The 26868-nt window shown below is 36.0% G+C and overlaps 1 protein-coding gene across 1 annotated transcript in view; it reads left to right on the top strand.

Moving 5' to 3' along the window:
* NAMPT (nicotinamide phosphoribosyltransferase) overlaps window positions 1–22057 on the top strand; it is a 36204-nt gene extending 14147 nt beyond the window's left edge. The window contains exons 5-11 of the mRNA XM_004046013.5: window positions 1303–1461; window positions 2015–2151; window positions 6679–6904; window positions 8603–8722; window positions 15808–15948; window positions 17161–17295; window positions 19134–22057. Coding sequence (XP_004046061.1) covers window positions 1303–1461; window positions 2015–2151; window positions 6679–6904; window positions 8603–8722; window positions 15808–15948; window positions 17161–17295; window positions 19134–19244 — 1029 coding nt within the window. The 3' untranslated portion in view covers window positions 19245–22057. The remainder of the gene's footprint in view (window positions 1–1302; window positions 1462–2014; window positions 2152–6678; window positions 6905–8602; window positions 8723–15807; window positions 15949–17160; window positions 17296–19133) is intronic.
* The last annotated feature ends 4811 nt before the right edge of the window (window positions 22058–26868 follow it).

The following is a 26868-nucleotide window of genomic DNA, read 5'->3' as shown; positions in this document are numbered from 1 at the left end:
ACACATGACTTTCTCCACATTCTGTTCGTCAAAAGCGAATCATAAGGACAGCACAGAATCAAGGGATAAGAAAGGAGATTCCATCTCTTGATGAGAAGAGCTGCAAAGGCCATATTTAATCAGTCACAGGAGTCTAATGCTACAAAGTAGTTTTATAAAAAGATGACTAGATTGGCAAGTTCAAGGTTAATCTTTTTATTTGTTTTATTTATATATCACTTAGCTGGTATTCAGTAAAAGCTTGCTTTGTAAAATTTAGTTAATATCTTTTTGGTTCAGCACAGACATTGCATCACCTTAGCAGCTTTTTTTCAAACAGATTTGAAGCTGCTTCAAATAACATACTATCTGGTTTATAAAATGAAAATAGAAAATTATGATCTTAGAATGAAGAAGTGAATTTCTAAGCCATGATAATTATTACGGTTGCTGTGATTAGACAGACTTTTCTGTGGAGCTTCCTGACAACCAAGAAAAAAGGGGAAATCAAGGAACTGTTCTTATCAGAAAGTAGGAACCCAGCAATTCTTTCATTTTCTCATTGGGAACTTAATAGTCACTGAATTACAAAGTAGACAGTGACCTTGATTATACAACATATGCGGAAGTGTTTCCTGTAACTTACGTGAGTATTTTATCAAATACTTATATATTTGATAAAAGCTAAGTACATAAAGCATAACTCAGTAAATAGAATTCTCTAGTAGTAAGCTAAAGTGCTTCAAGTATTAGTTGTCATATTAATCCAAGGGAAAATTAGATCTGAGACTACCTCAAGGAGTAAATGAACAACTTCTTTAAACCAATACTAGTCAAAATGCAGTCCACGGACCAATGCTGGTTCATGCCCTATTTGATCCAAGTCCACATTAAGTACAGAAATGAAGAGTAAGCATTTAGAAACTTGGGGCAATTTGACATTGCCTCAACATCCAAGTTTCAGCGTACTTTATAAACTATTGATCCATGACAGATCATGAAACTTTCTAAAAATTGATCCTTTTATCACATAGTCTTTCAGAATATTATTTGCTTCTTTGAAGCTTTGGATAGAAACTTGATAATGTGAAGTTCTCTGTTATGTGGGCCTGGTGTGCTTATCTTCTTTGTTGCTGATTTGAGAGCTGAGCTATGTACTATATCTGGAATGCACACAGCAGGCATCCTGCTGCGCAGTTCTGTGTCTAGTTAATAGTATGGAAGTTCAGGACATACCTCCAAAAAAAAAAAAAGCTAGGATTTTCCTCAGAAAGAATGCAGTACTTTATGTCTTAATATTTGTGGTTAATTTTGTTACTACAGACTATTCTTGTTCAGTCCTGGTATCCAATCACAGTGGCCACAAATTCTAGAGAGCAGAAGAAAATATTGGCCAAATATTTGTTAGAAACTTCTGGTAACTTAGATGGTCTGGAATACAAGTTACATGATTTTGGCTACAGAGGAGTCTCTTCCCAAGAGGTAAGTAACTGAAACCAACCTCATTTAATATAATGTGGATTGTTGGTTAGAGTACCACTGTAAACTTTTGGGGATGTTATTGAGATTGATCTTGGTTCTAAAATTCCAAAGATTCAACCAACAGATACATATTCAGTACCTACTACTGTGTTCAGGGTACATGGGATATGTCCTTCAACAGATGTCCCTGTCCTTTATATATTAGATGGATGGACAGATGGATAGCCAGAAACAGACATAATATATCAGATGTGAAATAATGCCATAAAGAAGCTCAAGGCAGGGTAAGGGAAGAGAGAGTGATGAAAAGTGGGGGTGGGACACTGTTAAATAGGTCTCTTTGAGGAGATAATAGTTGATTTTTTAAAATATTTAGGAAAAACTGAATCTTTGTCATTAGGAACTGTTATGTCTGATAATAAATACTTTCCTAAGAGAAAGACAATTCTCATGGGAGCTATGCTATATTCCTTAAATGTGGTTGACTGCATCCTGGTATTATTAATGTGGGTTTTTTTCTTTTTTGGATTTTGGTTTATGATTGATTTTCCAGACTGCTGGCATAGGAGCATCTGCTCATTTGGTTAACTTCAAAGGAACAGATACAGTAGCAGGACTTGCTCTAATTAAAAAATATTATGGAACGAAAGATCCTGTTCCAGGCTATTCTGTTCCAGCAGCAGAACACAGGTAAAAAATTCTGTTCATTTTTTAAAACTACCAATTTTTTCACTCTTGTATTTGTAACTCAGTGACATTTTACCTAACTGCAGAGCCAGGTACCTGCAATACAGCTTCATGAACTTGAGCAACACAAATTCAGTATTTATACAAAAGTATAAACATTAGTCTTAGAGAGGCAGAGAAATTTTATCCATCCTAGAAGAAACAGTTTAAGAGCTTTTTTCCAATACTTATATTGCCATAGAAGTTTTCTTTTAAGGAATTTTTTTCAATTACTGTATTGTCATATGTAGGTAGATTTTATTCATTAAATTTAGAAGCACTCACTGTAAGTACCAGCCACTTTTTGCCTTTTCCCTGTCCTCCTACATGACCTTATCTATATTTGCCCTAGAAATTGTCATCTGTACTGTACCTTCAGTTGTAGATGAGAAAGCAGGACCTATTGAGGAAAGAAAGGGTGTTCAGATTCTTTCTACGCTTCCTTGTCTGCTCTCAGTAAACTATCTCCAGTTACCCAAGAAAGAAATTACAATCTAAACTGCAGCTGCTCTGGTCCTAGAGCTAACTTTATTAAAAGTAAATCAGGTTTTTTAAATGTTTGTCAAACCTTATCACTGGCTTTTATAACAAAATTATTTACTATAATCATTAGGGAGTGTTTAAGTTCTGCTAATACTTAAAATTGCAGAGTGCTAAAACCAGCAGTGAGTTTAGAATCAAGCTAAGCTTTATTGTTGCTACTATTTGAGGCATATTAGTTGACTGGCGTTCATATGCAAGGCAGTCTACTGGGTGCAACAAGGGTTAGAAGGATATTTTTTAAAAACTGACCCTATCCTCAGGATGAAAATAATACACTAGTAATAGTCTGCTCTGTTGGTTAACTCCTCGTAAGGAGGTACAATTAAAATGCTGTAGTGTTGCAAGGGAAGGAGAAGAAGAATCATATTCCAGTAGGAAAGGAAGGATCATATTTCACTAGCAGGATCAAGAAAGCTTTTATAGAAATATACAAAATCTTCACTTCTTGAAGGATTGGTAAAATTTAATAGCCAACATTGGGCACTTATTCATTCTCTGAGTAAATATTTATTGCGTGCTTATCTTGTATCAAGCATTGTGATGAAAGCGCAAGAATGAAAGAGGTGGGAGAATGTTTAGAGAATAAGGGCTGAAACACAGATTTTGTAGGGAGCATAGGGGACACTGAGAAGACAGGTTCAGGTTAGTAAGGGCGCTCATATTTTGACATTGAATGTTAACTATGTGCACATCATGCTAGCTATTCTAAATTAGGCATTTTCAAATGGAAGCAGGCACTGACATTTTTGAGCAAAGACGTGATGTTATGAGATAAATATCTTAGGGGACTTTTTTACAGCAGGATATCTATCCTATGGATTGAAAAAAGGAAAAATCAGAAGGTAGTCTTTATAGGAAGCTATTCCAGCAGTCTTAAGGTAATGAAGTCCAGACCAAGGTGCTAAATAAATGGAAAGAAATAGGTAAACATGAGCAATGGCTTGGGAGATAAAATTGCTCAAAGTTGGTAATTTGAGTTGGGACTCAGTAGAAAATAGATTCAGCTGACGTTTATGAGCATTGTATTAGTAAGGCCTTGTTGAACACTTTTACATAAGACTTTCAAGACTAGGAAACTGGGAAAATAAGAGCGTCTTTAACAAAGTTTTAAGAGTTAATTTTAGTTTGGCCTTAGATGTACATACATCTTTTAAAAATCTAACATAGTATGCACATATTAGACTCTTCATTGATGGTTATTTCAAAGTAGTAACATCATGATACGGAGAACAAGGATAATATCTTCTTTAGGACTTGTTAAAATGAAAAGGATACTGTATGTGGGCAAGGGATTAAAATCCATTTTATTTTTATGGTCTCATATTGATTGCATTTGTAAAATTTGACTCCTTATATATTCAGATGCCTCACATGTTCTTAATAGAATGTCTTTTAAACAACAGCATAGTATAGCAAAAATAGGATTGGACTGAAAGTTGGGAAACCTGGGTGACCTTCCTGCTGACATAGTGGGTGGCCTTGGGCAAGTCACTTATCTCTCTGTTCTTCATTTCTTCCATCCAGCCAAACAAAAGGAGGAGCTAAAGTTTTACATCTCCAATATGACAAGGTCATTGATGATAAATGAGCTACTATCTAAAATAACTTTAAAATAAGAGAACTCTATAAATTTAGAGGTTTACCATTATTGTGTGTATCTTAATAGATGAATCTGCACCTAAAAATATTTAATTACAGAAGCTTTTTTTCTCAAACTTTGGAAAGGTCTCAAATTTAATTTGGTGCTTGAAATTAAGATTTATGGCATTGGTAGAATTCATTGATTATTTATGATCTTCATATATCACATACTGTACTAGAAGAATAGAGGTTATGATTGGACTAGACAGAGAGTGCCAGAGCAAGTATCTGTGGGATGCTGAGATGAAGATATTCAACTTTCTATCTAACAAAGTAGATCCAGAGCCTGGAAGAAAAACAGAGGCTAAGATACAGATACTGGAAACCCTCATGCAGGGACTCTTTTTTTTTTTTTTAAGCTTTTGAGTGTTTAACACAAGGTGTTACAGAAGACAAGTGCCTAAGTCAGAACTATGAGAAATATTGCCATTTGACAGGTTAGATTAAAGAAGGAGAGCACAGCATCTGGGAAGACTGAAAAGGGAACCATAGAAATAGGGGAAAAAAGGTGAAACATGGGAGATGTCATTGAAGTCAAGAGAAAGAAAGCATCAGGAAAATTCAGGTGTCATGGAGAAAGCAAGTAAGATGGGGACAGTGAAGTTTGCTAGACATGATACAAGTAGATCGTTAGGTGACTTATTGATACAACGTTATAAGTAGTGACCCCTTAACTGTAGGAGTTAATTCATACGTTGTAAAGTTCTTCAGTATTGGTATTCATTGATCTTAATTCTCTCCTTTTTAAAGAGAAGAGTTGCAGACCTGAATATGAAGAGGAGCTTCTCTTCAGTCATATCTTAATTTTCCATTTAGCCTACAGATGCATAAAGTAGAGAATTGACATCATAGCTACTGGCAGCCTCTGTAGCTGTTAAGAAGAGTGTTCACTAATGAGTTTTATATAAACAGGTTCTCTCTCAATTTTGGATTCTGGGTAGTAGTCTAAATTTACAATCTTGAAATGTGCATGCTGCACTACCCCAGGTATACCATCGACAGTATGGGAAAAGGTTATAACTCTAGTCCTTTAAAAAAAAACACACACACATTGTATAAAGTGATTATTTCAGACATAAAGTCTGACTCTTCAAACAGTTATGAGTTAAACTTATACCTACTTGGGCTTTATAATAAATGAATGTGCTATCTTTTTATTATTTACTGACAGATTAGAGGCAGACTAGAAAATTAGGGAGAATGACCAATTGCTTGGCATAATTAAATGGTAATTTTCAAAATTAAGTTGTTTGAGATCTTTTAAAATTATTTACATTATATATTAACAAATATTTACACAGGTTGAGCATCCCAAATCCAAAATGCTCCAAAATCTGAAACTTTTTGCTCAAAGGAAATGCTCATTGGAGCATTTCAGATTTCAGAACTGGGGATGCTTAACTGATAAGTATAATGCACATATTCCAAAATCTGAAAAAATTTGAAATTCAGAATACTTCTGGTCCCAAGCATTTCAAATAAGCGATACCCAATCTATAATTACATATTGAATACAAATCTATCCCGTAAGAACTGATATTAAGGACATTGCAAAAATCACTATAACCATTCTTATCCAGTAGAAACTCTCATACTTTATTTTCCATCTTAATTATGTTTTGCTTAAACTAAGTATTTGAATTCTTATTCCCTGGGCATATATTAATTCGTAGTAGATAATCTGCAAACAAAATATATGACTTCCTATTACTAGCCACTTGAAAATATAACAGGTAGTTGACTATATGTATGTATGGTATAGTATAAATAATTGCCTCTAAGTATAAGATTTTGAAAGGTAAAAAAACAAAATGTATGTCTGTACTATTATTGGTATATAGTTTCAAAAATTCACAGAAGGGAGCCAGGTGCTCTTATTGCCTAACAAAATAACAGAAGTATGTATTCATTCTAACATCTTGACATACAGTATAAAGGGCACTCAGCAAGTGCTTTTTAGTTAGACTGATTTTAAATGAGTAGATTCAGGAATACCAGAAAAACACACACACACACACACACACACACACACACCACACACACAGATAATTGGTTGAAAATACGAGGTTAGAAACTTAACCGTTGAAGAGGAGTAAGGCTACTTAAAGTGTTAAAAACTAATTGGGTAAGGTATGGTTGACCCAGCTACTTCATTTGCCTTACGATGTATATTCATTAAACTAAGTCACTCACCTTATCTGTGATGTTGATGGTTTGGTATAGTAAACATGAGATATGATTAAAGGTGATTCAGGGATAGATCATGTGTCTGCCTAAGTAAATCTGTGTTTTCATTTTTTTTTCTAGTACCATAACAGCTTGGGGGAAAGACCATGAAAAAGATGCTTTTGAACATATTGTAACACAGTTTTCATCAGTGCCTGTATCTGTGGTCAGCGATAGCTATGACATTTATAATGCGTGTGAGAAAATATGGGGTGAAGATCTAAGACATTTAATAGTATCGAGAAGTACACAGGCACCACTAATAATCAGACCTGATTCTGGAAACCCTCTTGACACTGTGTTAAAGGTAAATTTTCATATGTAACTTTATTATTAGAATCCCTCTGTAGGCCAGCTGCATCAATACTACTTTTCATTTACATACACACAATTTCAGAGCTGTGTGGACCAGTCCCCTTTATTTTAGAGTTGCAGCCCAGAGAGAATAATAGATTTGCCTGAGGTCACACAGTAATAGCACAGAAGGATACCAAGACTTATGGATTATTTTACTGTCAGTTAGACAGTTGAATAGATATTTTCTTTTCTGCTTACCTGCAAAATTAATTAACAGCATTGCCATTTTAATTAATCCTATGATTTGGGCACCAAACTTATTTGCAGTTTGTTTCTTTTTCAGCATAAGTCACTGCTAGACCTTTGAAGTTGTTAGCACAGAAGAAATAGGAACAGGGTGATGTGGAATAAAAATAATTCAAAAATACTCTTCAAGTGGAGGTTCTTTAGAAATACTGTTGATTCATAATGTAGCAGTGTTACTTTTTGTTGTTAATGTTCAATGACTTGGTTTATCTTCTTCAAAAAGTAATAATAGCAGGCTTATTTGATGCCTACTACTAGAAAAATATTTTAGGTGATTTACATAAGATACGCCATTTAATCTCTACAAAAAAAAACACAGTGATAAATATTACTGTCTCTGTTATAGAAGAAAAAAACAGAGGCTTAAAAAGGTTAAAGTAAAGTAAGTAACTTGCTCAAGGTCACACAACATGAAAGATAAGGAGTCAGATATCCAGTGTAGGTCTTTTGGCTGCAGCCTTGCTACTTGACCACACCGTTTGTCAGTTAATGAGCAGATGATACTTAACCCTTTAAGAAAGGGAAACACAGAATTAAGGAGGTCTTTTCTTATTCTATTAAATGATAGGCCAATCCGAAAGTCTTGTCTTAGCCTGCAATATTTGGTTTTAGCAAATTTGATAGGTTTCATGTTTTTACTGTTACATAATAAAAAATACACAGCTAGTTATGAGAAACTGATTTCATCAATGGGGAATTTTCTCTTTGTTAGAATCTTTAATCAGTTTATTTAGGAAAAAGAAATGATTGTTGTGGGAAGAGAATGTCAGTATTTCTTTTGTTTATATGACCAAGCTTTCTGAGAAATTTTAAATTGGTGTACAAAACTTTTAGTAGTTAGTGAATGAGTAAGATGATTTGTGTATTGTGCAATTTGGCTTTAAGAGCAAAGGAGAACTTAGGGACTATGGGTTCTAGATGCTGTGTCTGCCTATCACAGTTTCTCTGAACTTTGTGATTGAACTGGATTCATGTTGGAGTTATATCAGACAAAAACCAAAGTCATTGGGCACAAGCAGAATAAGTCCAAATTAAAAGTATAATCATGAGTTTGTTAAATAATGCTTTATATACTTCTTTAAAATATACTTATTTAATATTAAGGATTTTTTTTTCCTTGAATCCATATAATTTGAAAGGTCTAAGGGGAAAAACTTGTTTTGAGCCACTTTATGATGTGAATTCACTTCATAGGAAATAACATGCTTGTTTTTAATGTACTTCAACCCTTTAAAGTACATTGGACCAAATTTTAGAAGGCATATACATAGTGTTATAAAATTTTTAAAGTAGTTAATTTTTATATTCTCGATTATCAAAGCAAAATCATTTAACTTTGAAAAGCTCTTATACTTGTTTTCAGCTTTAGTTATTTGTGTTGCATGTGTATTTTTCCATATAGGTTTTGGAGATTTTAGGTAAGAAGTTTCCTGTTACTGAGAACTCAAAGGGTTACAAGTTGCTGCCACCTTATCTTAGAGTTATTCAAGGGGATGGAGTAGATATTAATACCTTACAAGAGGTATGTGTTTTATATTAAAAGTTTCAATAAGGCATTTCTTATAATTAAGTTTATGTTTGATAAAGAACACAATATAAATACAATTTTAAGTCTTTGTAAGTGTTTATGTTGGTATAAATCTCTGTGCGTTGCTTAAAGTTTAGAAATAATAGTAGTTTAAAATACAGAGGTGCCAGCCAAGCCATACTTACTCTTCCAGTTGTCATTGGCCACCCTGAATGATGAATCTAAAGAAGTATCATTGTGAAACAAGAAAATGTCAGTCAAGAAATATTCCTTGGAATATAAAACAAAGCCTTGACTCTGCTGGCATAGGTCTGAGTTTTCATAGGCTGGAGCTTCACAAATCTGTAAAACTCATAATATTAATGGGTGCTTTTTCAGAAATTATAGAATAGCTGCCACCTCTTCTAAATTAAGCATTGACTGTCATCAGTATTAGATGTAGCCAAATAGTGTAAGTGTTATGCAGGCGTACCTCATTTTATTGTGCTTTGCAAACATTGCATTTTTTTTACAAATTGAAGGTTGTGGCCACCCTGTGTTGAGCAAGTCTGTTGGTGCTATTTTTCCAATATGTATTCACTTCATGTCTGTGTGACACATACTGGTAAATTCTCACAGTATTTCAGACTTTGTCATTATATCTGTTATGGTGATCTGTGATTAGTGATCTTCGATGTTACTACTGTGATTGTTTTAGGGCACCACAGAGCACACCCAGATAAGACAGTGAACTTAATTGATAAATACTGTGTGTGTTGTGACTCCTTCACCAGTTACCCATTCCCTTTCTCTGCTCACTTCAAGTTTCCCTATGCCCTGAGACACAACAGTATTTAAATTAGGTCAATTAATAACCCCACAGTGGCCTCTGAGTATTCAAGTGAATGGAAAAGTCACATCCCTCTCATTTTAAATCAAAACCTAGACATGATTAAGTTTAGTGAGGAAGGCATGCTGAAAGCTAAAATAGGCCTCTTAAGGCAAACAGTAGGCCAAGTTGTGAATGGAAAGGAAAAGTTCTTGAAGAAAAATAAAAGTGCTACTCCACTAAGCATATGAATAAGAAAGTGAAACAGCTTTATTGCTGCTAGCGAGAAAGTTTGAATGGTCTGAATAGAAGATCAAAGCAACCACAACATTTCCTTAGGCTAAAGCCTAATCCAGAGCAAGGCCCTCGTTTCAATTCTGTGAAGCCTAAGAGAGGTGATGAAGCTGCAGAAGAAAAATTGGAAGCTAGCAGAGGTTGGTTCCTGTGGTTTAGGGAAAGAAGCCATCTCCATGAGTGCAGAATGAAGCAGCAAGTGCTGATGTAGAAGCTGCTGCAAGTTACCCAGAAGATCTAGCTAAGATCATTGATGCAGGTGACTAAACAGATTGTCAGTGTAGAGGAAACAGCCTTCCATTGGAAGAAGGTGCCGTCTAGGACTTTCATAACTAGAGAGAAGACAACAGCTGCTTTGAAAGGACATGCTAACTCTCATTAGTGGATAATGCAGCTGGTCACTTTTAAGTGGAAGCCAGTGCTCATTTATCATTCTGAAAATCCTAGGACCCTTAGAATTTGCTGAATCTACTCTGCCTGTGCTTTATAAATGGAACAACAAAGCCTGGATGACAGCGTGTCTGTTTACATCATAGTGTACTGAGTATTTTAAGCCCACTGTTGGGACCGACTGCTCAGGAAAAAAAAAAAAAAAGATTGTTTCGAAATATTATTGCAGATGGCATCTGAGATCTGATGGAGATGTACAAAGAGGTTAATGTTGTTTTTCATGCCTGCTAACACAACGTCCATTTGACAGCCTATCGATCAAAAAGTAATTTCAGATGCTATTATTTAGGAAATATATTCTTGGCTGGGTGTGGTGGCTCACGCCTGTAATCCCAGCGCTTTGGGAGACCGAGACAGGCAGATCACGCAATCAGGAGGTCAAGACCATCCTGGCCAACGTGGTGAAACCCCGTCTCTACTAAAAATACAAAAATTAGCTGGGTGGGGCAATGCATGCCTGTAGTCCCAGCTACTCAGGAGGCTGAGGCAGGAGAATTGCTTGAAGGGAGGCAGAGGCTGCAGTGCGCCAAGATCACGCCACTGCACTCCAGCCTGGGCAACAGAGTGAAACTCCGTCTCAAAAAAAAGAAGAAATATATTCTTAAGTCTGTAGCTGAAAGGGTTCACCATTCTAGATGCCATTTAAGAACATCATGCTTCATGGGAGGATGTTAAAATGTCAGCATTAACAGGAGTTTGGAAGAAATTGATTCCAACCTTCACAGATAACTGAGTCTTGATTTGACTTCAAGACTTCAGTGGAGGAAGTAACTACAAATGTGGTAGAAATAGCTAGATAACTAGAAGTGGTGGAGCCTGAAGATCTGACTGAATTGCTGCAGTCTCATGATTAAACTTGAACAGATGAGGATTTGCTTCATATGGGTAGATACAGAAAGTGGTTTCTTGAGATGAAATCTACTGCTGGCAAAGATGCTGTGAACATCGTTGAAATGACAACAAAGGACTTCGAATATCAGTAAAATCAGTTGATAAAACCAAAGCAGGGTTTGAGAGGATGCACTCCCAATTTTGAAAGAAGTCCTTGTGGGGGTGAACGCTATCATACCAAACAGCATCGCATGCTACAGATAAATCTTTCATGATAGGAAGAGTCAATTGATGTGACAAACTTCATTGTTGTCATTTTAAGGCATTGCCACAGTCACCCCAAAACCTTCAGCAACCCTGATCAGTCAGCAGCCATCAACAACAGGGCAAGACCCTCCACCAACAAAAAGATGACTCACTGAAGGCTTAAGTGACCATTAGCATTATTTAGCAATGAAGTATTTTTAATTAAGGTATGTATTTTTAAGACATAATGCTATTGCACACTTAATAGACTACAATGTAGTATAAACATAACTTTTATATGCAATGGGAAACCAAAAAATTCCCGTGACTTGCTTTATTGCAGTGGTCTGGAAGCAAGCCCACAGTATTTTCAAAGTATGCTTGTATTGTCTTAAAATTTTTGCCTCGTTTACTAAATAAGGTTCTTAAGGGCCATAATTTCATCATAACACCTAAAATACTCTGTAGAATATCACTAACATAATGTAGGCCATTTGCATTCAGAAACCACTGGCATTTTGATGTATACCAATCTCAGATGGTATCTACAGCTATGAAACACAAGTTTTTTTCTGTTCGAAAGAGTTTGGTGGAGATAGAGTAAGGTCAGTACCCAAATTATAGTAGTTTTCCAAAGATTGTTGTACATAATACTTCTCACTTCCAAATCAAACAGTATTTCTGCTGTGATGGTGTATTTAGAGTTCCAATATGAGGTGTCCGGAATAGATCTCTTGTAATAACAGAGATGTAATAACCTCTTCCAAACTGCCTTGCTTAAGAGAAGTGGGAATTCCTTCAGCTAAGACATTTGGTGTTGGGACATAGGGGCTTTCATGTGGAAAGGAAAAGAGAAATAGAAGAAAAGTCTGCAGGGAGAAGGGGGAGGACCTTACACATAGCAATCTCAGCTGGCACACCTAATTGCCGTTTTCCCCTTAGTTCAGCTGAACTGACAGTCTCTTACCTTGGTGTCAGTTAAGTACTGTTCCCAGGTGCCTTTCAGGCACTTTAGCACTTACGTGTATACACAGACACACACACACACCCCTCCCCCTTGCAGGTGAAAGAACATGGCAGGGTACTGTATCTGTTTCAGAAATCCCATTAGCCTGCCTGTTGCTGTGCCTACCTTTCCTTGTTCCAGCAGTCAGCTGTTGGATTGTTCAGGCAAGTTGAACGGAGTTCAGGTTGGGTGTTCAGTCAGGTACTCAAAACTTTCCTTTCAAAAATCAAAGCTCTTCGGCTTTCTTTTCCTTCTTTTCTTTCCTTGTTTATATAAACTTTAGGAATGTATGTGCGATTTTTTTTTTTTGACAGGGTCTCAGTCTGTCACCCAGGCTTAGTGCAGTGGTGCAGTCACAGCTCACTGCAACCTCAACCTCCGAGGGTCAGGTGGTCCTTCCACCTCAGCCTCCTGAGGAGCTGGGACTGCAAGTGTGTGCACCACACCTGACTCTTTTGTTTTTTTTAATGTTTTGTAGAGATGGGGGTCTCACTGTTTCCCAGTCTGGGAAACAGTCTCAACTGTTTGGCCTCAAACTCCTTGACTCAGGCCTCCTAAATTGCTGAGATTACAGGTGTGAGCCACCATTCCCAGCCTGTATGTGCATCTGTATAGTTGAGAATCAGCCCAAAACTGTACATGAATAAACTACATAAACAAGAATATTGAGATAAATACTCTTTGGCATTAGTGAAACTTAAACAGAACAATTAGAGGATTAAATCGTTTTGTGTTAATGCAGATGTACTCTGGAAGGAAAAATATCTTTTTCTCTTTTTTTTTTTTTGAGATGGAGTTTTGCTCTTGTTGCCCAAGCTGGAGTGCAGTGGCACAATCTCAGCTCACTGCAACCTCCGCTTCTCGGGTAGCTGGGATTACGGGTGTGTGCCACCACACCCGGCTAATTTTTTGTATTTTTAGTAGAAATAGGGTTTCACCATGTTAGCCAGGCTGGTCTCGAACTGCTGACCTCAGGTGATCTGCCTGCCTCGGCCTCCCAAAGTGCTGGGATTACAGGCGTGAGCCATTGCGCCTGGCCAGAAAAATACCTTTAAAAAACTGGGCCTGTTGGTGTACCTAAAGGATAATACAGATGTTCCTCTCAACTTAGCATGGGGTTGTGTCTCAATAAACCCATTTTTAAGTTGAAAACGTTAAGTGGAAAATGCATTTATTATACTTAACCTACTAGACCTCGTAGTTTAGCCTCCCTTACCCTACAGGTGCTCAGAACACTTAGTAGCCTACAGTTGAGCAGTCATCTAACACAAAACCTATTCTATAGTAAAGTGTTGAATATCTCAAGTAATTTATTGATGTTCCACTGAATGCGAATCACTTTTGCACCGTTGTTAAGTTGAACCATTGTATGTTTGTGACCATCTGTACTTGTAATTTCTTTACATTCATTGGTATGAAAAATATGTTCTTAGAAGCAGGAAAAAGAATTCAGTTTTGCTTTGTATACTAAATTAGATGCTGTAATTTTGATAAACTGAAAAATCTGCTTTATTTGCAACAATTGTTTTCTTCCTTGACGTCAGCCTCACTCTTGGACTTTGCTACTCAGCCTGTCACCCCTGTGAATTCCCATGAGGTTTACAGTGTAACCCTGCTCTTAAGTTTTCACTTTGCGCTGTGTACCAAAATGAAACTGCTTATTTAGGAAAATAAAAATATCTTTTGTGTTGGACAAAATACAGAGTGTCTATGTTCTTTTTCTATTGTGTTTCAGTTATGGATTCAATCTTCTTGGGTATCATTGAAACTTCTATTGGAGTGATTTATTAAAATATTAACATAGTATTGCATGATCAGAGTTGGCAAGAGGAAGCTTTCTTTGAAGTCTCACATGTATTAAATGTTTTTCTTCCCAGACTCAAAATTCACTTTAACTCCAAATTGTCTAAATTTTAAAACTTTTGGTAAAGAAACTTGGCCTGAAATACAGTGATATATTAGATGATACTGTTCTTTGTTATTTCCTCATTTTGTTTTTGCCTCTGAAGCATATCTAAAATGAGGTGACAGGTCAGAAACTATTTTCTCTATATTTTACCTTACCCTCCATCTACCTGTTTCCCTTTTCTTCCCCTTTTCTGTTCTACTCTTTGTATTTCTTCTGTATTGAAATTCACTTTGTTCACAATTATTTAAAGGAAAACCTGAACTCAGGGGCCTTGGGTACCTTTAGGTTCAGGTACAATAAAGACATGAGACTGGATTTGCGTGCATCCTAAAATAATCACTTTTAAATAAGTTTTATATGTTTTCATCTTGATTCTTCTAGATTCATCTTGATTCAAATTAGATGGTCGGCATTTAAAAAGAAAGTTGCATTTCTAAATGTAGATTTGTTTAAAAATGAAGTTGCTTGGGATTTGTTGGGTTTTTTCCTTTGCAGTGTTGAAAACAAAGAAAAAAAGTCAATTTGAGACTATTAAAAAAGTCAATTTGAGACTATTAAAAAAGTCAATTTGAGACTATTTGGTGAGAATGTGGTAACTTTGATACACATAAGGCTGTTACACTTATGATTTTCTAATAACTTCTGAAAGTTCTGTTTAAAACAGAGTCAGCCTTTCCAATTGCTTTCTGTTTGACTATTCTCATGAAATAAATGGTTACCAAACTTCACTTGCCACATTCTATCATCAAAGTGATTGAATATATTAAGGCAGATGCTAGGTAAATAAACTTGACTTTGGTGAAAGAAATACAAATGACATTGGTTATAAACACATCTTTAAAGTTGTATGTCCCTTGAAAGAACTCTTTTAGAACTGTTCATACAGGTCTCTCTAGCTGGTTTATAACTAATCATTCTCCCAAAAATGATACAGTAATCTTAACACCCACAGCATCTGTGCATAATTTTGTTTCTGGCACTGGTGTATCAGCCAGAATAAAATGACTCTACCAGTATACCAGCTGTTTATAGGAGAAGTATTTTATACTCTTTTGCCACCAATATCTTTGATTCTTACATGTTCCGTTATATATGACATGTAATTATACGGTGTATTGTGACTTATTGGTGATGATTACAGTCATTCCTAGAGTCTAGTAAATTGGCTCCCATTGCTTGTGTTGCTGAGATCTGGACAATAACTTAAAGAGGTGAATGAGAGAAGTTGACTCAAGTAATCTTAGATATTTATAGCTAGTTTTTTCTCACTTTCTCTCGTTTCCTTCACTCCCCGAATCCTACCAGAACCACAGTGACAGCAATGCAGATTCAGGAACTATGCATGAAATCCTCTCCTTCCACACATATCCGTCTTTTGGGGGTGGGTGGGTCTTTAAAAACAAAATGTGGGCTATAATTATTTATTGACTGTGTTATAAAACAGCTCTTGGATGCTTCATCAATATTGTCCCTTGAAAATAATCTCCATTCTCTTCCAAATTAAGGTTTTGTTTTGTTTTGTTTTAATCTTCTAGATTGTAGAAGGCATGAAACAAAAAATGTGGAGTATTGAAAATATTGCCTTCGGTTCTGGTGGAGGTTTGCTACAGAAGTTAACAAGAGATCTCTTGAATTGTTCCTTCAAGTGTAGCTATGTTGTAACTAATGGCCTTGGGGTATGTTACCTTTTAATTACTTCTGTGTTAGTACCTTCCTTATGTATCTAGGTAGAATGTGGTTATTGAGTGTATTTGTCAAAGATTGATGTGGCCGTGGACTGTTAATATGTTGTTGGGTACTACTGACCTTAACTCAGAAACAAGGAAAGAAGGGAGATATTAGGTAATAACAGACCTAAGGAGACAGAGATTTGGAAAAAGGAAGAACAATAAGGAAAAAGATTATTTAAGAGAGATAATACAGGTCAGTCATTTCCCACTGCCGTTTTTACCTTTAGATCAAAAAGTAATATTTGAGTAGGAATGTCAGCTTACCTAGCCATTATATATTAAAGACAAGCAAGTGTATAATCACTGACCAAACTGTTACAGGAAGGTAGAATATGAGGTTTGGATTGTTATACCACAGTCATGTTCTAGTAGCCATAGAACAGCTAGGCAAGTGAACAACAACCCCCCTTGCTTCTTTGTAATGTCTTGAGAGCTGGAGATTCTATAGAGCAAGGGACAGAGGCAGGAGGATGCTAAGAATTAAGAACACCTGAGTTGATTCCCTGCTTTACTCTTTGATCTTTCTTTGGAAAGTTCTGGGATTGACTCATTTGTTGCTGCTTGTTCCACTGCCACTTGTTTCTGTTTCTTTGCTGCCTACCTTTCTGATGCAGAAACACTCTGCTGTCTTCAGGTTCTCTAAGACTTTTGCTTCTGACAATAACAAGGCAAAAGTAAAAAGTACCAAAAGAGGGATACGTTATGAAATAGGAAAGCCTTTACCTTAGTAATATTCTTGTTCCCTCTCCAAAGATTGTGTGTGTGGTTTTGGCGTAGTTGGTATAGTTGGGCTTTTCTTCAACAGCACGTACATGCTGTGCTTACTGTCAGTTTAAAGGCAGTTTGTAATATAAAGAGATACCTTAAGGGTCACATGTTAGAATGCTCACAGACTTCCTACAAATGGAGTGTTAGGTGTTCTTCAGTGGCAAAAAGGATATCCAAGATGTCATACTTTTTCTTTATTACAAATGACTATCCTTCAAAACAGGCTAAAGTGTTATGTTTCTGAAAGCCAGATGTGGATTGGTTCAGTTATACCTATTAAGTGCTTAAAACTTAAATGTAAATTATGTATATGCTTTTTTGTAAGGGAGTGTTTAGACATTTCTGATGATTAGTCTTCTATTTGTCTAACTTTCTTAATTTGGATTTCAGATTAACGTCTTCAAGGACCCAGTTGCTGATCCCAACAAAAGGTCCAAAAAGGGCCGATTATCTTTACATAGGACGCCAGCAGGGAATTTTGTTACACTGGAGGAAGGAAAAGGAGACCTTGAGGAATATGGTCAGGTATGTATCTATGCTGATTGGTTTTTTTAAGCAATAGTAGGTTGGCTCACCAAATTAATAAGAAAGGAGGTTTTTATGTTATTGTTTTTGTGGAAGACAAAGTATTATATTTTATTATAAAATGTCCAGTTGCTGACCTGGCCTACCAAAATAAGATACAAAACAAGTTTCTACGTCATAAACACGGGGCCTGTGTATACATAGGGAGAAATATTACGTAAGTATAGTGATTGACAGCAAGTTTGTGTACACTTTATCCAAAAGCAAACTATGTTACTTTAATATAAAATGTGAAAACAAGGTGGCTTGATTTGGATTACATAATAAATGGTGAAACCTTGACTTAACCAAGTTTTCTGATTCAAATCCAACCAAACTAGAAAAATTTACAGAATACTAAAGTAGTTCATATGATCTAATGGTCTTTAGCATACAAAAGTACATTTATATTTGTGAACTCAAGTTAAAAAATTTTTGGTTTTTAAGCCACTTGATCAAAAAAAAACTTTAGACAGAACTATTCATGAATATTCATATTATTAGAAAAAATTATACTAAAAATGAGTGCACTATTACTTCCTATTTTGATTCTTTATACTACATCACAATTACTGCTTATAACATGTTACTTTTATTTTTTTTAAGGTTTTGAGCCAGAATTGAAATAACTTTGTTACCATTAATGAAAAAATATGTTTGTAAATCAAACTTTTAGAATTAGATCCCTTTATATAGCCTGTTAGGCAATTATTTGAGTAAGCTTTGTGTAACTCTTGTACCTACTAAGATTTTGGCAGATTTAGTTTAACCTAGATGAGCTAAAGTCACTTCAAACTAAAAGTAAAAATCTAAGTGTGATTTTTAAAAGACACTGATTTAAGAGTATGTGAATGATACTAGAATAAACTAGAAAATAATTCATAATCATCTAGGCAATTTGATTTAAGAGTAGGAACTAGTATTCCCTTAAATTTAAATTTATGAAAGAAAATGCTACAGCTAAAGCACTGTGGTTTGAAGCAACACAATGACAAAAATATTAGATAATGTCATATGCACCTCAATCTTCAGACTAGGTGGAAAATTGAGATTACTTCTGTGGATTTTTCAGAGAGAAACCAGAAGCAGGTAACTCCTTAGTGAGACAGGAGTGGCTTTACCAGACCCAAAGGGAATTTAATTTCTTCAGTCTGTCTTTGCTACTCTTGTATGGATGAAGTGGATTACCTTTGTCATTGACTTTTGGAGTATAAACAGAATCTTTAACCCAGTCACTGTGCGTTAGTCAAGAATGCAATGCTTGTTTTTCTTTGTTTCTGTTTTGGGATTGGTTTTTGGCTTTTTGTGGGTTTTCTAGACCCAAATTTAGCACTAGCAAATTTCTTAAACTTCCATTTGATAAGTTTAATCACTGTTGAGTTTGTTGACCAGGAACAAGGCAGGGTTTACCAGGCTTTTTTGCTGCACACTCACAATGATTGTCAGTGACAGCTACAGTTCTCCCTAGGCACCCAGGCATCTTCCTTCAGCCTGAGGAAAAAAAAGATTGGTCAGCTAGGTTTCTTGGTTTTCCTTTAAGAAAACTGGTTTAAGAATATAGTATTAAGGTCATTCCTTTTCATAGAAGTTAAATATTTCCACATACCAGGCAACTCAGTGATTGGCCATTTTAGATAGTACCTTGTTCGACTAGCATTTTTTATGCATCAAATCATCTCACAATTTGAACACCATTGGCATCTCTGTATTTGACTGGTTGGTTAGTCTAATTCATCAAACCAGGATTCAGGTATTTTGCTTAATAATGTAATATAATCATGAAATTTCCATTTATGCAGGATCTTCTCCATACTGTCTTCAAGAATGGCAAGGTGACAAAAAGCTATTCATTTGATGAAATAAGAAAAAATGCACAGCTGAATATTGAACTGGAAGCAGCACATCATTAGGCTTTATGACTGGGTGTGTGTGTGTGTGCATGCACACAGACACACACCTGTGTGTATGTAATACATAATGTTTATTGTACAGATGTGTGGGGTTTGTGTTTTATGATACATTACAGCCAAATTATTTGTTGGTTTATGGACATACTGCCCTTTCATTTTTTTTCTTTTCCAGTGTTTAGGTGATCTCAAATTAGGAAATGCATTTAACCATGTAAAAGATTAGTGCTAAAGTAAGCTTTTTAGGGCCCTTTGCCAATAGGTAGTCATTCAATCTGGTATTGATCTTTTCACAAATAACAGAACTGAGAAACTTTTATATATAACTGATGATCACATAAAACAGATTTGCATAAAATTACCATGATTGCTTTATGTTTATATTTAACTTGTATTTTTGTACAAACAAGATTGTGTAAGATATATTTGAAGTTTCAGTGATTTAACAGTCTTTCCAACTTTTCATGATTTTTATGAGCACAGACTTTCAAGAAAATACTTGAAAATAAATTACATTGCCTTTTGTCCATTAATCAGCAAATAAAACATGGCCTTAACAAAGTTGTTTGTGTTATTGTACAATTTGAAAATTATGTCGGGACATACCCTATAGAATTACTAACCTTACTGCCCCTTGTAGAATATGTATTAATCATTCTACATTAAAGAAAATAATGGTTCTTACTGGAATGTCTAGGCACTGTACAGTTATTATATATCTTGGTTGTTGTATTGTACCAGTGAAATGCCAAATTTGAAAGGCCTGTACTGCAATTTTATATGTCAGATTGCCTGTGGCTCTAATATGCACCTCAAGATTTTAAGGAGATAATGTTTTTAGAGAGAATTTCTGCTTCCACTATAGAATATATACATAAATGTAAAATACTTACAAAAGTGGAAGTAGTGTATTTTAAAGTAATTACACTTCTGAATTTATTTTTCATATTCTATAGTTGGTATGACTTAAATGAATTACTGGAGTGGGTAGTGAGTGTACTTATCTTAAATGTTTCAATTCTGTTATATTTTTTATTAAGTTTTTTAAAAATTAAATTGGATATTAAATTGTATGGACATCATTTATTAATTTTAAACTGAATGCCCTCAATAGGTAATACTGAAGCACATTCTTAAATGAAGGTAAATTATCTCCAATGAAAAGCATGACATGTGTTTCAATAGAAGAATCTTAAGTTGGCTAAATTCAAAGTGCTTGACATCAAAATGTTCTAGAGTGATTAGCTACTAGATTCTGAATCAGACATCACATCTGACTAGAGACCAGTTTCTTTCGAATGATTCTTTTATATATGTAGATCTGTTCTTCTGAGGCAGCGGTTGGCCAACTATAGCCCAAAGGCCAAATTTGGACTTCTTTTTATAAATGCAGATTGTCTATGGCTGCTTTCCCACTACTCCAGCCTAAGGTAAACAGCTGCAATAGAAGCCAAATGACAATCGCAAAGCCCAAAATGTTTATTAACCTGCCCTTTACACAAAATCACACAAAAAGTTTCCTGATCTCTGTTCTAAGAAGAGGAGTGTGCCTTGCATTTAAAAGGAAATGTTGGTTTCTAGGGAAGGGAGGAGGCTAAATAATTGATAACGGAATTTTCCTCTTTTGTCTTCTCTTTTCTCACTTAAGAATCCGATACTGGAAGACTGATTTAGAAAAGTTTTTAACATGACATTAAATGTGAAATTTTAAAAATTGAAAAGCCATAAATCATCTGTTTTAAATAGTTACATGAGAAAATGATCACTAGAATAACCTAATTAGAAGTGAGTTATCTTCATTAAATGTTTTTTGTAAGTGGTATTAGAAAGAATATGTTTTTCAGATGGTTCTTTAAACATGTAGTGAGAACAATAAGCATTATTCACTTTTAGTAAGAGTCTTCTGTAATCCATGATATAAAATAATTTTAAAATGATTTTTTAATGTATTTGAGTAAAGAAGAGTAGTATTAAGAAAAACACACATTTCTTCACAAAATGTGCTAAGGGGCGTGTAAAGAATCAAAAGAAACTATTACCAATAATAGTTTTGATAATCACCCATAATTTTGTGTTTAAACATTGAAATTATACTACAGACAGTATTCTCTGTGTTCTGTGAATTTCAGCAGCTTCAGAATAGAGTTTAAATTTAGAAACTTGCAGTGAAAAAAGCTATCTATTTGTTCACAACCATAAATCAGAGGAGATGGAGATTAATTCTATTGGCTCTTAGTCACTTGGAACTGATTAATTCTGACTTTCTGTCACTAAGCACTTGGTATTTGGCCATCTCCATTCTGAGCACCAAACGGTTAACACGAATGTCCACTAGAACTCTGCTGTGTGTCACCCTTAAATCAGTCTAACTCTTCCAGACAAAAGCAAATGGCATTTATGGATTTAAGTCATTAGATTTTCAATTGACATTAATCCCTCTTGATTGATTATATCATCAAGTATTTATATCTTAAATAGGAGGTAGGATTTCTGTGTTAAGACTCTTATTTGTACCCTATAATTAAAGTAAAATGTTTTTTATGAGTATCCCTTGTTTTCCCTTCTTAAATTGTTATCAAACAATTTTTATAATGAAATCTATCTTGGAAAATTAGAAAAATGGCAAGGTATTTATTGTTCTGTTTGCCATAATTTAGAACTCACACTTAACTATTTTGTAGTTTTACATTCCTTTTTAACCCATTCAGTGGAGAATGTCAGCTTTTCTCCCAAGTTGTATGTTGTCTATTCTAATATGTACTCAACATCAAGTTATAAACATGTAATAAACATGGAAATAAAGTTTAGCTCTATTAGTGAAGTGTTAAATTTGTGTGCTTCAAGTAATGCCATTTTCAGGCCTACCTGTTTTAAGTATTCCTCCGGTTCAAAGAATTAGAAGATGAGAGAAGGGCAAGTCAGAGTTGACTCCTTTTCTGCTTTGTGCAACTGTATAGATGACAGTGCCTTTTACTAAGGAAGAACACTGGAGGGACATCAGATTTGAGAGGAAAGAGCATGATTCCCGTGTTAAGGCTTGAGACGCCTTTGACATATCTAAATGTAGGTATTAAGTAGGCAGTTGATGATACAGGTTTGTGGACAGAAGGGCCTCAAGGTATGACTGATACATACCTTGGAAGGTATACATCTTTGGAAGCACACAGTAAAGGATACTCTTCTAGGGATAGTATAGAGCAGGAGTTGGCAAACCCCAGGCCATGAGCCAAATCCAGCCCACCATCTGTTTTTGTAAATAATTGTATTGGAACATAGCCACACCCATTTATTTAGTTATTGCCTTTGGCTGTTTTCTTGCCACAGTGACAACACTTGATTAGTTGCAACAGAGAAATTATGGCTGTAAAAACTAAAATAGTTTACTGTGAGGCCCTTCACAGGAAAAGTGTGCTGATCTCTGCTAGAGTATAAAGAGAATCTAGGGCTAAACCATGAGTAACTCTTGAAGGTTAAGTGGCAGAACATGAGCAGACCAAATGACAAGCATAGCTAAAGAGATGAAAGTTCCAACCAGAAGGAGTGAAGTCACAAAAGCCAGAGGAAACATTTTTCAGCCCAGGTGTTGAATGCTGCTGAGAGATCAAATAGGATGAAGAATTTAAAACAGCTACTGGATTTAGCCACCTGGAAATAATTGGTGCCTTAGACACGTTCCTTTCCAGGTAGTAGAAGAGGCTTATTTCTGAAAGAAGCTCCCTTATATACCTCTTTGAATGTGGGTTGCGAAAAGGGAGGAGAGAATGAGGCAATAGTATCTTTGTCCTTCTAGCTGTAGCCTTACATCTGAAAAAGGTCCAGGAAAGAGGGAGGAGTTGAAAATAAAAGCAAAAAGACATCAGTGATGATTTGGGGTTCCAGAGAAGGTGGAGAAAGGTAAGATCCAAAGCACTTGGTGGGGTATTGGCCTTGAATGATAGGGGTCCTTCTAGAAGAAAGGAGAAGATGGAAGCAGGTGTGTACTTTGGTTTTCTACAAAGAGGCCAGATCCCACTTGTACGTGGTTTATTACTCATTCATTTATGTTCACCCCAGAGAAGCGCCATTTTTCATGGTTAGCAGCAAAATTCAGTTAGAAACACAGTTATCCTGACCTGCTTTATATATTTTTTAAATTCCGTAATTGGCTACTGAGCTGTTATTTCTTTGACATAAACTAGGCAATGCACTTTGTAATTTTTATAGAGATGGATTAACGATCTCGCTTACAAACTCTCTTGAATTGGCTACACGTTTAATTCTGATTAGGTCTTCCTGACTCGCCAGAGTTGTTCTACCAGATCTCTGAGCCTCTCACTTTCCAGCCCTTCCTATTCAGCTAACAAACATGTTCCTTTTTCTCACATCTTTTTTAAAGAACTCCCTTGATAACACCAGCTCTAGCCTCCCTTCTCCCATTTACATCAGACTTCTCTCCATTTACTGCCTCACCTCCCATTCAGTTATCTTCCATCTGGTTCTCACCTCTTATTGGACAAAGCAGTGACCTTCTAATCGCCAAATGAATAAATTTCGTTATTACATTATCTGAGGGCTCTCCTGCATTTGCCACTACTAAGAATTCATTTCTTTACTACTTTGTTCTATGATGTTTTGGGGTCTTCTAATCCCTGTGGACTGTCCCTTCTCTCTCGGTCTGTTTTTCACACATTTTTAAATGTTGACACATCCCATTTATCTCCATGTTCATCTTGGCTGATGTCAGCCATTCACGTGGTGTCAGCTATGAGCTATCTACTACAGCCTCCATACATTTATGTCTCCAGCCCAGACTTCTAAATCATTCTACCTGTCACTGATACATTTCCACTCAGATGCAACAAATCCAAGCTTACCATATTCCCCCAGAACTTACTATATTTATTTTGATTCTCTCATTTGGCAGCTCAACCAGCCCCCAACATGAAACTTCCCTCTCCATTACCCTATACATTTAATCGGCCACATAATCCTATTGATTTACCTACTAAATAACGTTATAATCTGTGTCTTCTCTCCAACTCTTATTTCAGGATCTCAAATTTCTTCCTGAAGTACAGGCTGAGCATCCCAGATCCAAAATCTGAAATGCTCCAAAACATGGAATAAAGTCTTGTATGCCTACATGACACTCAAAGTAAATGTCCTTAGAAGCATTTTGGATTTCAGATTTTCAAATTAGGGATGCTCAGCCAGTAAGTAAATGCAAATATTCCAAAATCTGAAATCTAAAACACTTCTGGTCCCAAGCATTTCAGAAAGTAATTTCTGTATTACTCAACTTGTAATACAGAAATTATCTAATTAGTTTTCCTAACTCCAATCCAGCCTCCCTCCACTCTGCTACCAGAGTATTCTAACAAAATCAGAGTGTCAGTCCCCTGCTGAAAGCACCTCAGTGTTCCTTTAGCCTGCAGGATGCTGCTCGGAATCCAGCCTGACCCTCCCCGATCTGGCCTGTGCTGCGTGTATAGCCTCATGTCCACTCCTCATTTCCTGTCCAGCATCACTGATTTGCTCTACCTTAGACGCACACATGCACACATGCTGTACACCATTTTCTCCATTTATCTGCCTTTGTGTATTCTAAGTCCTTGGCCAGGAATGCCTTCCCTGTAGGTGGTACTTATTTTAGGTGACAGTGCCTTAAGGTGGACTCAATTTAGTGATAACACCTCCAAGAGGCCTTCAACAACTCACCTGCCATCCCCACCTCACATGCCCTTCCTCTGGCCTCTGTAGGTGTTGAATGTATCTCAGAATTAGCATTTACAATCCAAAGGTCTGTGTCCTATATGGGACATTCATCTATATTTCATCAGCACATAGTAGACATTGAAATGTCTGCTGAGTAAATGAATGTCATTAAAATAAACACTTCTAAGGTGTTTTGATAACTTCTCTGTAATACTAGTACCCTGAACATGTTAGTGTTTTTAAAAAGTGAAACGACATTTTTAAAGTACTTTTGTGAAAAGGTGGATAATTTTTTTAAAGTATATTCACATATTACTGTCTTTTTTAATTCTTAAATTCATGAAGTATAGGTGTTTCATCAAAACAGATTAGAAAGCTATGGTATAAAGAAATTAAATTATTTGCCTAAGGTTACCTTGTATGTAGTTCAGTAGTTCGTAACTTTTCTTGGGTCTTAGACTTCTGAGCATTTGATGAGAGCTATGGACTCTCCTCTCAGAAAAATTCTCACTTGTGAATAAACAACAAGTTTGCCTAAAATTTGAGGAGGTTCATTTCACAGGCGCCACATTGAGAACTCTAATTACAGAGCAGAGATTAGATTTCAGGGCTGTTTCTAGCAAATGTTCCTCTGTTTGAACTTCTAGTAGTATTCTTAGTAATGTTAAGGTTTTAATTACCTTAAATTGTTTTTGCAACAAGTCAACATAAATATAATTTTAATTCCACTCAAAGATTCTACAGACTTCACTAATGCAGATTTCAAAATTAGTGGCTATTTTAAATGCCCTTTTTTATAGGTGGAGAAACAAGCTTAGGAAGTGAAATTAAGAAATCTGGCCATATGATGAAAGAAGATTAAGAATAAAACCCAGGAATCTTCTGTACAAACCAGCAACGCCAAGCTTTTGACAAAAACTTTCTCTGTATTTTTATAACTAGGAGGTTCTCTTTCTTATAACTAGAAAATTCTGTTTCCAGAAATATAAACAGGCTAGGTCAAATCCAAGTGAAAATGGGACCCCAAGAGGTAACAAAGCATTGAAGGTGCTTTTGCCCTAGAGTATTTACCAAACCTGGGGACTTTGAGCTTCACTTTTTAGGGCCTGAAAGGACATGATGAACAGAAATCAAAGACCCTCCTGCCATAAAGCAGGTCTCCCAAAAGCCTCCACTACAGGATGAGGATGATCCAGTGGTACTCAATCCCCATACCTCTAAGGAACTGCAAGAAAAGTTGCTTAACTTGAGCAAATCAAGAAAAATCTAAGCAACTGACATTGCAAGCTGGCCCTTGCAGTCCAAATTCACCTCCCCTACATATTACAGACACCTTAAAACTATAAACTTAAACAGGACTGGCAGAGTCCAGAGTTCCCTAAATGCCTGACAGAAGTAAATGCAAATTCTCCCTGAAGGGATACTTTCATCCTACACCTTAAAGAATTCTCAAAATAATTTTCTAAGGAAAATGAACGGCTCACAAAATAATCACATAGGCAACAAGACACCATGAATGAGAGCAGCAGAAAAGTGATTCACAAAGGGTTCAGATACTGAAATTATGAAACATAAAATCATTATGCTTATTTTTTTAAAATGAGGCCAGCTGCCGTGGCTCACGTCTGTAATCCCAGCATTCTGGGAGGCTGAGGCGGGATGCTCACTTGCAGTCAGGAGTTTGAGGCCAACATGGTGAGACCCTATCTCTACTAAAAATACAAAAATTAGCTGGATGTGGTAACGCATACCTGTAATCCCAGCTACTGGAAAGGCTGAGGCAGGAGAATCACTTGAACCCGTGAGGCAGAGGTTGCGGTGAGCCAAGATTGCCCCACTACACTCCAGCCTGGGCAACAGAGTGCACTCTGCTTCAAAAAAAAAAAAGAAATGAAGCGTACACTTAAATATCCATCTGCAGCTAATAGGAAAA

This window comes from Gorilla gorilla, chromosome 6, assembly GCF_029281585.2.
Source record: "Gorilla gorilla gorilla isolate KB3781 chromosome 6, NHGRI_mGorGor1-v2.1_pri, whole genome shotgun sequence".
Taxonomy (NCBI): Eukaryota; Metazoa; Chordata; class Mammalia; order Primates; family Hominidae; genus Gorilla; species Gorilla gorilla.
The sequence above is the reverse complement of the archived record's forward strand: the minus strand, read 5'-3'. Positions and strand labels throughout refer to the sequence as shown.